General features: G+C 37.7%; 2 protein-coding genes across 2 annotated transcripts in view; both read right to left on the bottom strand.

Moving 5' to 3' along the window:
• The window catches only part of LOC121727921 (myb protein), a 525795-nt gene that overhangs the window by 415627 nt on the left and 97901 nt on the right, over positions 1–12267 (bottom strand). The gene's annotated exons all lie outside the window — the stretch shown is intronic.
• On the bottom strand, positions 4483–6151 carry LOC121728080. The gene is made up of 2 exons (XM_042116187.1): positions 5971–6151; positions 4483–4667 (listed from the first exon to the last, which is right to left on the bottom strand). The coding sequence occupies exons 1-2, from the start codon at positions 6149–6151 to the stop codon at positions 4483–4485; spliced, it is 366 nt and encodes a 121-aa protein (XP_041972121.1).

The raw sequence follows: 12267 nt of genomic DNA, 5'->3' as shown, positions 1-12267 counted from the left end.
CCAACTTGTGGCCCCAGAGCGTTACCGTACCGTGCCGGCGGGGTCTGACTGTTCACCTGGGTAGGTGTGTGGAGGCGTCAGGTCATCCACAATGCTTCCGTGCGCTCTGCAGGGGCCGTTTAACACCGCTAGGTGGCCACGCACGCTAATGAGGATTGCTTCCAAGTAATTGGTAGAGGTAAGCAAAGCCAACCACCAACACTCGCGCGTACTTGTTTCTTTCTTCTTTCTTCAGAAGGTAGACGCTGGCCTTGGCTGCAGGGGCTTCGTCTCTTCTCCTGTGTTTTCTCTCTTCAATCTTCTCTCTTCTCCGGGACTGGGCTGCCGTCTTCAGGGCGAGCTTCTCTCTTCTCCAGGGCTGGCTGCAATCTTCAGGGCGAGCTTCTTTCTTCACGAGCTGACGCAGTGATCCGGCTTCTGAAGGACCAGTTGTTGGCGACACGACAAACTCGGCGGGGCCGTGGTCGCCGGGTGGCAGAGCAGTGGACTGTATCTTGAAGGGTGAAGGATGCCGGATGGAAGATTCCTGGAGAAGGAGGTGCAGGAGACGAGAAGGAAACACAGGAGTGAACTTGGTACTGCTTGGAGCGGAGTGTGGTGGAGCAGGGCTTACGCATGCATCTGCTTGGCTTGTCGGAAGTGAATGTGTATGCACCGAGAAAGTGCGTGTTTATATATGAAATTTGTACCGTTAGAGCCCGTGGGGTTCTATCGGTTGTTGTCGAACGAATGCAGTCCGTTTATTGAAATATAACATTTTACACATAATATGACATCAAATGGGATTCTTATAAGCTAATACAATGGTAAACAAACATTCTTATAAGATAAATAAACAATAAAATATGTAAAACAAAGCCATGTAAAAAAGAGACAACAATAGTTCGAGTGCAACTATGCGAGAAAGACAGCAATATTATAAAAATGAGACACAAGATAAACATTTTCCAATAGGAATTACTAATATGAAATCTTAAATCTAAGTGTAAACAAAAGAGGGAATAAAACTAAGCTATTATTTACAGTTATAATTACCTCGATTTTATTACGGAATCTTGTACTTACTGTATTTAAGACTGCGACGGAATCTAAGAACTCCAAACTGAGGATAATTAATATACAATAGCAATATTATACCGGAGGCCTAGGCCCTATTCCCTTCCCTACCCTCCCCTATTCCCTTCCCTTCCCTATTACCCTATTCCCTCCTAAAAGGCCGGCAACGCACCTGAAGCTCTTCTGATGCTGCGAGTGTCCATGGGCGACGGAAGTTGCTTTCCATCAGGTGACCCGTCTGCTCGTTTGCCCTCTTATTTCATTAAAAAAATACGCAAAAGTACCGAAACTTAGCCATATTCACTCACTCTAAGTATACAGATTATAAATGTTATAGTTAAACAATGTTCTATCCTTGTGTATCAAGTCACTTTACTATGTATCGGACTGCGGACAACGATAAAAACATATTCTGTATGATAAAGTTAGAGGGCTTAAAGACGTCGAACGGCACGTGTCGACGGCGTGCATCGTGCCGTCGACAAGCGTAAAAAAGTAAATGAAAAAAAGTCAACAAGTGCCTGTAAGATAAGCCATAAGGTACAAGTTGGATGCCGGCTACATCAAGCGGCAGCAGACGACGTGTCGTCGCGACACTACTGGTTCCTATGTATATTTTCTACGAATGAGTGTCGCTAGCTTCGTGTCGCTAGCTGCGGAGGGTGTTTCATAGAAATACATAGAAACCAGTAGTGTCGCGACGACACATCGTCTGCAGTTGTCGCGTGTCGCTCGGTTCCAACTTGTACCCGACCACAATGTTTCAGTCAGAAGGGTACCGTACCTTCACGGGGCCTCGTATAAAGAATTAATAAAATTTAAAAAAAAACTTGAGAGGTGTCAAGGGATACTCGAATGGAATGAAGTTATAATATTATATTTTTCTTGTGTTCAAAAAACCTGTATACATACACTCAAAAAAATTATAAAAAAACGCCATCTAGTTGACGCACAGGAATACACTCTCAACGCCCTCTGCCCCTAACATGCAGGTACTAATAAAAAACAGCCAAGGTCAAATCAAGGTCAAATATCGTTCTGTCGATTTAGATTTACGCCGAACGTGCGATAAGGAACTTCGTTCCAAAATTAAGGACAGTCCCAGTTTCAAAATTCTTTCGTTGTGTATACTATCACATAAAATGATATAAAATATGTCAAACAACAGAAAAGTTGTTTGACATAATTTGTCAACCAACTTTTCTAACGTATTTGAAATAACCAGAGTGGACAGAACCACAGAATATATATTACCTTTCATAGGTAAGATAACATATTTTTAAAGTATTTTGATAAAATAATGTAAATATTAATTCAACTTCAACAGGTCAGTAATGTCCATAACAAAGTGGGGAAATTTTCCTCAAACCGGGGAAAATTTTAAATTATTTTTAAATAATCAAATAATTATTTTTATTGTCTTTAATTAGTGTCATGTAAGTATTTAGCATACTATTGACCAGTAATTAGCCAGGAATACAATAATAGGGGTGTAGACAGTAAACGAAATCTAATACAAATTATTGTTTTTTTGAGAGTTTGTATTATATATAGAATTACCGAAAATGGACATATTTTACTTAATAACTTTATAATATTTTTTATATTTAATAAGTGGTTTTTTTAATTGAAATAAGAGTGTATAAGTATTTATTTTTTATACATATTTTTAGGTGTAGCAAAATACTTATGTAAGTACATCTGTAAAATAAATATATTTCCTAAAAATAGTCTACACCCCTATTAATTTCTTAATTTACAAAAGTGGATTTATTTGTTGTTTGACGACCTCTGTGGCTCAGTGGGTGGGCTGTCGGTAGCTCAAGCCGGGGGTCGCCGGTTCGAATCCTGCCGACGGAACAAAAAGTTCCTGGGTCATGGGTGTGTATTAAATATATGTATCATATAATAAAAATCTTAAATATATTGTTACGATACATGGTATACGGACACGTGGTCTATCTAGCGACAAACCAGCGAAGCTTACCGAGAGAGCACAGGCAACATAAATCCCCTACTCAAGACTAGATGGCATCAGGTGCGCAAGTACATACTCGAACCTTCTAGAAAGGTCCAATGTTTGTTTACGTGTTTACCGTTTATTTATTAGCGTGTTTACGTGTTTTAATTTAGACCTTATGACTGAGTCCATAAGGTCTAAATTAAATTCAACTTACTGCACTTATCGCAAGGACGGCAGTTTTATTGTGGTACATGCCCGAGCCTCCTAGAAATTTCCCACGGTTGTTTACTTGTTTACCTGAATCGGGAAATTTCTGGAATTCGTCTCGCCATATAAAAAGAGCCGCAGGCAGGCCCGGCAAAACAGTTCGTTTTGAGCTTTCATCAAGGCGATTTCGGAGCGACAACAAGTGATCAATAGTGAGTGAACCAGTGAAACCTGCGACTTGGCTAACACCTAGGACAGTGATAGTGCTTAGTGATTGGACCTAGTGATTTGTGTTTGGACTTAGTGCTAAGTGTTGTGACCTAGTGTTTAGTGCAGTGTTAATAAAGTCTTCAAGAGAGTCACCAGGTCTTTCTCTCCAAATCCTCGAACCCTAGCACGTAACAATATGTATAGTATAACAGTATTAAATATATTTCCGTTGTCTGGTACCCGTAACACAAGTCCTTCAGGTACTTAGCACGGGGTCAGACTGACGTGGTGTCAAGCGTCCATAGATATTATATTATAAAATTGTTGTCTTAGATTTTCTTCAGTAGTAGGGGAGGGAAGGTGCTATTTGTGTAGTCACCCGAGCGTCATTGAGACCTAGTAGGAATGAAAATATTGAATGGACCTCTAGACCAGGAATAAAATTCACTAGTGATTAGAGAAGGTTACGTCCGTATTTTTTTTACGTCCGTGCTATCTAATATAATTATTATGTATTGACCACGTCAGTCTGGCCCCATGCTAAGTACCTGACGGACTTGGGTTACAATACAGGTACTAGACAACGGATTATATAATACTTTTAAGTATACTATTCATACATTTAATAATGTTGTGATGCTTATATTATTTAATACACATCCATGACCCAGGAACATAGAAAACTTTTGTGTTCCCTCGGTGTTTTTCTTGAATTAAAACAAAATATGAAATAATCTACATAATATTATGTAGATATCTCATGATTTCTGGAGTAAAAATAACTCGTTGTTAAAAATAACCACTGAATATCAAGGAATAAATAATTACACATATTTAGGAAAATAGTTGTTTATTTTGCATCAGTTTCTATCATATATTATCACTATAAGGGTCGTCAGACCGCAACGCGACGCATGGACGCATTTCTAAATTTGTATAGATTTGACAGACTTTTTTACAGAATTGCGTGAGACGTCGTGCAAGTCTGTCAATTCAATACAAATTTAGAAATGCATCTACGCGTGGCGTTGCGGTCTTAATTGATCCTAATACTTCGCTATAGCCTTCAGAAACAGATTATAATGGTTTCCCTCTGGATCATACTTCTTTTTGTACTTCTCGTATTCTACTGGATACTTCGCTTTCATAACCTCGTCCATGGCCCGCGCGTAGTGTCGTTGTATATCGTCGCAGTTAGCACACAGGTTTACTACCGCGTCGTATAAGTGAACTAAAATAACACTTCCATTAACTTAATTAAAATAAACATAAACGGTCTTATCATAAAAAACTAAACATCTGTTGAATAGTTGTTTTGTACAATTTGTACTGAATTTTTTTATAATCAACTGATAAACAGGTGTTTAAATCTTTTGTAGCAAGACCGTAATTTTCTAACTTGAACAGCAGTCTTACCCTTCAAATTGATACGATTTTGATTTATGAGTCTGATTAGTTTCAAATTGAGCCGCAGCACGATCGTGCGCTAGTATAGCTGTCAGGAGTGAAAATAGCGGTTGATATCGAATTAGTTGCAAATTGAGCCGCAGCACGATCGTGCGCTAGCATACGAGTAGCTGTCAGGAGTGAAAAAGGCGGTTGATATCGAATTAGTTCCAAATTGAGCCGCAGCACGATTTTGCGCTAGTAGGTAACAGGTATATATATTATACGAGCTTTTGCCCGCGGCTTCGCTCGCGTTAAGAAGTATTATTATATACAAACTTTCATCCCCTATTTGAACCCCTTGGGGTTGGAATTTATCAAAATCCTTTCTTAGCGGATGCCTACGTCATAACATCTACCTGCATGCCAAATTTCAGGTCGATCCGTCCAGTGGTTTGGGCTGTGCGTTGATAGATCACTATGTCAATCAGTCAGTCAGTCACCTTTGAGTTTTATATATATAGATTGGGAGTACCAGTAGAGCTTTAAGATCGAGTTGATTCGATTCTCGATTCGATTCTGATTTTGTCGGGAATAAGGCAGCGTTATAATACGCATACGGTTGTCGTATACATAATATGTAGCTCATGGGAATCGTTTTATACACACATACGTACATTTTAGCGTACCTAATAAATAGCTTTATTTATCAAATCAGCTCAATGACCCATATAAGGCAAAAAATCTTTTATATTGACGTAGTAGTAATTATTATTATAGTTATTATACATTATATTTTGTGAATAAATCTTCACTGAAGAACTGCTGAACAAATTTTGATCATTTGAATATGGTAGTAGTTTAAAATTTGAAGTTTAAATTAAAACAAATACTGCTTTTAAACGCGAAAATCAGTATGCCAGTAAAATCAGTCTGGAATCCTTATTATTATTATTAATGCAAAAGTAGGTATGTCTGACTGTTACCTCCTCGAGCTCAAATCGCTGAACTGATTTTGATGAAATTTGGTATGAGTATACTTTTAGTCACGGGAAGGAACAAAAGATTCTCTAAGCTAAAAAAATGTACCCACAAGAGAGTTGGCGGCATCAACTAGTATGGTAATAATTCCGTAATAAGTTACGTACTTTTGATATGCTGCTCTACATCTGAGCAAGGGTTCTTGTCGAGGAAACAGCCAAGGAACTCTGTAAGTAGCGTCACGTTTTTCAGAACTGTTTCATAGTCGTAGTTGTCATCGATATCCGTATACGCTGAGGCTGTTGTCAAACATGCCGCTAGCAAGACGAGTTCTAAAACACCTTTCATTTCTGAGAAGAAAAGTAAGAATAGAAAGAATTAGCTTAGCCTTAACTTATTTAGGGTGTGGCGGTACCCACAACGCCTAACATTCAGGAATGTTAGGCGAATTGTGGGTCGCGCTATCGAAGTTTCGGAGAACATATACAACGTCTGAAATGACGTCAGTGGGCTTCGGCCTGACCGAGCATGCTATCTCGCTCGGTCGGAAGATCTTCCTTTTCGGCCGCCACGAACAACGTCAAATTGGTGACCACCGACAAGAACACGCATCCTTCTGGACATCAATCATCATCAACACTCCCCGCCCCTCCGCACCACGTCAGCAGACATCAAGCATAACCGCCTCGACCATAAGCCGCGTTGGAGGTCCGCGCCGGTCGAACCCGCGTCTGGCTTGAACGGGGCAGCCATAGGCTACAACGACCGGTCAGCAAGCAGAGCACGGGGTCCCTCTCCTGGTCAATGCACGCGTAGCTTCGGCCCACACCTGACAACACAAGCGCATCGAAGAATACCACAGGTCTTCGGGGGGGAGTAATGTGGCGGTACCCACAATTCGCCTAACATTCCTGCATCGCGCTATCGAAGTTTCGGAGAACGGCAAGATATATACAACGTCTGAAATGACGTCAGTGGGCTTCGGCCTGACCGAGCATGCTATCTCTCTCGGTCGGAAGATCTTCCTTTTCGGCCGCCACGAACAACGTTAAAAGGGTTTAGGTAGGTTTAGATTTCGTTGTATGTAACGATTAGAAACCGCGCGCCACACGTCCGCACCGTACGCGTCGCATTTCGCACACGAGATACGGTGCGTTCGACGCGTACGTCGCGTACGATGCTGAAAAATGTGCGACAGCTTTATCGAAACCTTCATAGTAAGCCTGTGAAAAATTTGTGTGCAGAGTCATATTTATATAATTTTCTGAATGGAAAATGTTGATCGCTCGTTAAAAAGTTTTTTGAAGTAACAACAGGGAGCCTATTACGAGCTCTTAAATCCATTCACTTTACGTCCTTATACAGTCAGTATAAGGACGTAAAGTGAATGGATTTAAGAGCTCATAATAGGCCTTATAAAAAAAAGGTAGAAAGACAAAGGAATCTCATACTGTGTCTCAAAAATAGTTGGATTTCATTAACTATTTTTCATGATTATTACGATTAAAGCAACACATGTTTTATTCTAACTTTTTTAATTTGATTTTTACATATAGGTTCTTATGTGCACAAAATTGCGGAAGGGAAATCATCCTTTCAGGATTGTAATTTAACCGTCCTACGACAAGGTGTAGATCAGAAAGTCAAGGAATAAAAACGGTTTTTTTTTGTGGACGTTATTGTAAAATAATCTTGTCCTTATAAAAAAAGGTAAGTACTTACATTTATTTACCGTACTTCTTGATATTACATGAATTATGAAGAACGCAAGGGGTAACAATATACTTAGTAATATGTATATCATTTTTAACCAGAGTTAATAGCAAAAGAGCTTTTTTTACATTTTGTACTCCAAAATACCTATATTTTGGAGTACAAAATGTAAAAAAATAACAACTAATTAAATTATTTTTTTTTAATTATAGCGTGTCTAATACTGACCTGATGATGAACGGTTTATAGTTTTTTTTAATAATATAGTTATTTATTTGCTAAAATAACATAAGTTCCATTATAATTTTACATGACACAGGAAAGTTCGTGGCTATATGTATGTAGTTAATCACACTGGTACCAAGTGAATGGTATTTATATGTACAAATTACAATGTAATATTAACATAAAATAAGGAATGTCATTCATAGTCAGGCATTTGTCTGAATATTTTATACAGGCTGTAAATATCTAATACATTGTAGGGGAGGCAAGTGTGCTATTCGTGCAGTTACTCGAGCGCCTCGCCACGCGCCACGGAGACCTAGTAGGTTTTGTAGATTGGGTAAAATGGAGAAAAAAATAATATGAGCGTTTTTTATTATACGTTAAGAAGCATTAGGCATTTTAAAGTTAATAGGGATCGCCCGATGGTCGAAATTCGACCTTAGTTTCATCGACGTTAGGACTACCACCTATATTTTGTAAAAATTATTGACTTTATCATATATATTTTTCAACTCTCGTCTCTGGGATTTAGCTGATCTCAGACTAGCCGTGTAAGCATTGTCTAATAGTATCTAAGATTCAATAAAATAAACTATAATCTATTTTCAATTTGTCAACTTGTAGTGAACAGACTTCAACCGTAAATAAAATAGTACAATTCGTATGTATAGGTTTGTTTCTCAAAAATATGTCATCTTCTTGAGCTTATTGTAGTGTGTGTAATGTTTTATTTGTTAAAAAAAATATATATGATAAAAGCATAATTTCAAAATAATATTAGCTCGATGCACTCCTTCACCATATAAACTATAACTGTGCAAAATTTCATTCACCTAGGTTTCTGCATTTTTCGTCAAAAGGGATATAAAGTTTTTCGTTCGCGTATCAATAAAGTGTGTTTGTGTAAACTCCGTTATCCTTGAAACCATCAAATGAGACCATCAAAAGGAACAACTTTTTCTATGAGAACAATGCTGGGAACTCAAAAAAAATGCCGTCTTCATTTTGACGGTCTTATTTGATGGTTCCAAGGATAACGGTGTTTACACAAACACACTGTATATAGATGAAAAAGAAAATACATAAAAAATTGCTTACATAGGTAATTTATTACAATATTTTAGACAGCAAGGACTAAAATATTTAGTTGAGTGTAACATAAAATATCTGGGAAGCTTAAATATGAAAATCTGAAGCTTTATTTTTTGCAATTTTGAAATGTTACTACCCACAGGCTTACGCACCTTTATAATTTCTTCAGTGTTTTATTTGTAAGCTTCTTTGGGGTCCCATTACATTTTAATAATTGATTATTATTTTTTAACAAAAAATTAACACCGACTTCCAAGGTAAAAACAATAAGAATATTAACTAAAAAGTATTAAATAATAATTCTTTCTCTAATATTGCCTTTTCCAGAATTCGTCAAAATCCCAATTTTTTCTGTACATATTATATTCTTCACTACTTTGAAGTAACCAAATCAAAATGAATTATAGGTGAATTGAAGGTAAATTGTTTAGCAGGCTACTAAGGGAGATCGCAGACTCGATCACACAAAAAGTGTGCTGTCTGCGATCTCCCTAATTGTAGCCACTAGCCAGTTCACGCACCCCCGCGCGCAGAGTGACACGTATGAATCACGCTTTTTGTAATCCCGCCAGTCCCGGGATCCCGCAAAATTTTCGACCGGGATTAGTCCCGCAAAATACATGCGGGATCCCGGTATTTCGGGATCCCGGTATCCCGGTATTGCATTCCCTAATCATGACATTTTGAATTCAAGTGCCTTTACAAATTACACTGCAATACATAAACAATATTTTGCTTCTTTGTTTCTTTATACAAAATGAAAACAAAACCTACTTATAGGTTTTATTCAATTTTAAACTATCTTTTTAACTTTTTAACTACTTACTTTAATCTACTACTAGTTAAAAAAAAAAAAAACAAGTGCGGTGTTTAAACGTTTTATCATTAAAGTAACTATTAAAATATGTAACATTTCTACGTAATAGAAATGTTTCACATTTTAATATGAAACATTTCTATTACAATTTCCATTTACCTCCTACCTCCTTCTACAATGTAAATATTGGTGTAGGGTCATTATGGCTGTTAACTATTAAGGAAAATGATAATCCATACTCATATTATGCTAATATACTTAACTAATGCTACTGCCTACTATTATTATAAAGCCGAAAGTATGTGAGTTTGTGGGTTTGTTACTTTTTCACGCTCAAACTTCTGGAGCGACTTCGACAAAATTCTACAAGGAGGTAGCTGACATCCTGGATTAACACGTCATAGGCTAAATTTTTAACCGACTTTCAAAATGGAGGATATGTTTTGTTTTTTTTTTTTAATGCTCTTGCATTTTTAAATGCTCTTCTAATGCTCTGCTCTTTGTGAACCAATTTCGACAAAATTTTAGTCAACATTTTTAACCGACTTACGGAATGAAGGAGGTGTTAATTATGTTCATTTTTTTAAATTCTGTATGTTCAACGATTACTCCGCCGTTTGTGAATCGATTTTCAAAATTCCCCCGTCTCCTACTTGGGAGGAACAATTGGAGAGACAGTTTTTCGGCTTCAAGAAAGCGCTCAGCGCATGGCAACCCTGAGGTCCACTCAGACGCCTGAAGAAGTAACTTCGCGACGGCGAAAGCATGCCCAGCTTATGGCTTATCAGCTGGCTTCTGAAACAGTTGGAGAGGCAGCTTTTCGGCTTCAAGAAAGTGCTCAGCGTATGTCCACTATGAGGTCCACTCAAACGCCTGAAGAAGTAACTTCGCAACGACAAAAGCATGCCCAGCTTATGGCTAATTAGCTTGCTTCTGAAACAATTGGAGAGACAGCTTTTCGGCTTCAAGAAAGCGCTCAGCGCATGGCAACCCTGAGGTCCACTCCGATGCCTGAAGAAGCAACTTTGCGACGGCGAGAGCATGCCCAGCTTATGGCTAATCAGCCTGCTTCTGAGACAGTGGATAAGACAAATGCTCGACGTTATGCACTTGCTCAGCGTGAAGCAGAGCGCTGGCAAAGATTTACTAGAAATTCTTGGGGAATATTTGAAAAATGTGGTTTTGAATATGACGCTACATTAGATTACAGTAGCCACAGGCTTATTAAAATTTTCCGTATGAAAAATTTGTGTGGGGCATTAAAGTTGAATGAGGAAAGAGCTGGAATATTGTGTTGCTCTGGTGGCAAAGTTGCTAAAAAAAATTCTAAACTAACCTTACCTAACTAAGTGTAGTGTTTCTATAAAATTGCCATAATTTTAAAGAGAATGCGTTTGCAAAATGCATACTAAACATTCTGTCACATGCACCTGCGTTGATGTCTTTTCTATGGCACCGCTGATGTTCTTTTTTATTGTGAACTAGTTGATGCCCGCTACTCCGTTGCGCCAAAATTCGTTTATCGCGTAGGAACCGTACATTTTTCCAGGACAAAAAGTATCCTATGTCCTTTCCCGGGACTCAAAATATCTCCATGCTAAATGTCAGCGAAATCGGTTCAGCGGTTTGGGCGTGAAGAGGTAACAGACAGACAGATGGACAAACAGACACACACACTTTCGCATTTATAATATTAGTATGGATGATTTTGTATACTAGCAACAATTTATACAGTGCATTGTTTATTTATTGGTGTCTATTCTACTAAATATGATAAAATAAAAATAATTAAAAAGTCACAAATTATGATAATAATTAAAATTAAATTGCTTGAATAATATAAAATTGTAAAACCTAATTGGTTTTCAAATTATGAACCTTTAATTATTTTGGCAGATTTGAACAGTTTATAATAATTATATTAAAGTAACCTTGTACACCTCATTTAAAAATCATGTATTTCGTAAACATAATAATGAATTTTTTGCCACTTAATGCGTATCAAAAACTATGTACAACCTCCCAAGCCGTAATTACACATAGCTGCTTATATACTTATGGTATAATTATATGCAAATGGCGGCTGTGTTTCCTATATAGCCGGCCGCATACATACGTCTTCCGTATGCGATTTTATTTTTTGGCTTCGTAGACCAAAAGTGATACTTCTGGATTAAAATGTAGTCTTTCATGTTCTTTATTATTTAAAATATGTATGAGAAAGAGAAAGCATAATAATAATATTCTATTACTAACTCTTTTTTCAGGGTTTGATATACGAGACTAACATCCAATATAAGCATAAAATTCACGCGAAAACATGAAAGAAAAAACTTGAGAGGTGTCAAGGGACACCCGAATGGAACGAAGTTATTTCTTTTATGTTCCAAAAACCTGTACACATATTATACACTCAAAAAAAATTATTTAAAAAAAACGCCATATCTATTGACGCCCAGGAATGCTAACAACGCGTTGCTGTTTATTCTCAAAAAACGCCATCTAGTTGACGCACAGGAATACTATCAACGCCCTCTGCCCCTACCATGCAAGTGTCGAGGTCAAATATCGTTCTGTCTAGCCCCTATTACGTCGAACGCGCGATAAGGAACTT

This window comes from Aricia agestis, chromosome 6 (assembly GCF_905147365.1).
Source record: "Aricia agestis chromosome 6, ilAriAges1.1, whole genome shotgun sequence".
Taxonomy (NCBI): domain Eukaryota; kingdom Metazoa; phylum Arthropoda; class Insecta; order Lepidoptera; family Lycaenidae; genus Aricia; species Aricia agestis.
The sequence above is the reverse complement of the archived record's forward strand: the minus strand, read 5'-3'. Positions and strand labels throughout refer to the sequence as shown.

Bases quoted from the DNA above. Each gene is read 5' to 3' on its own strand.
- LOC121728080 (XM_042116187.1), bottom strand. From the start codon at position 6,151: ATGAAAGGTGTTTTAGAACTCGTCTTGCTAGCGGCATGTTTGACAACA. The intron at 4,668-5,970 runs GTACGTAACTTA...GTGTTATTTTAG, and splicing joins TGTAGAGCAGCATATCAAAA to TTCACTTATACGACGCGGTA.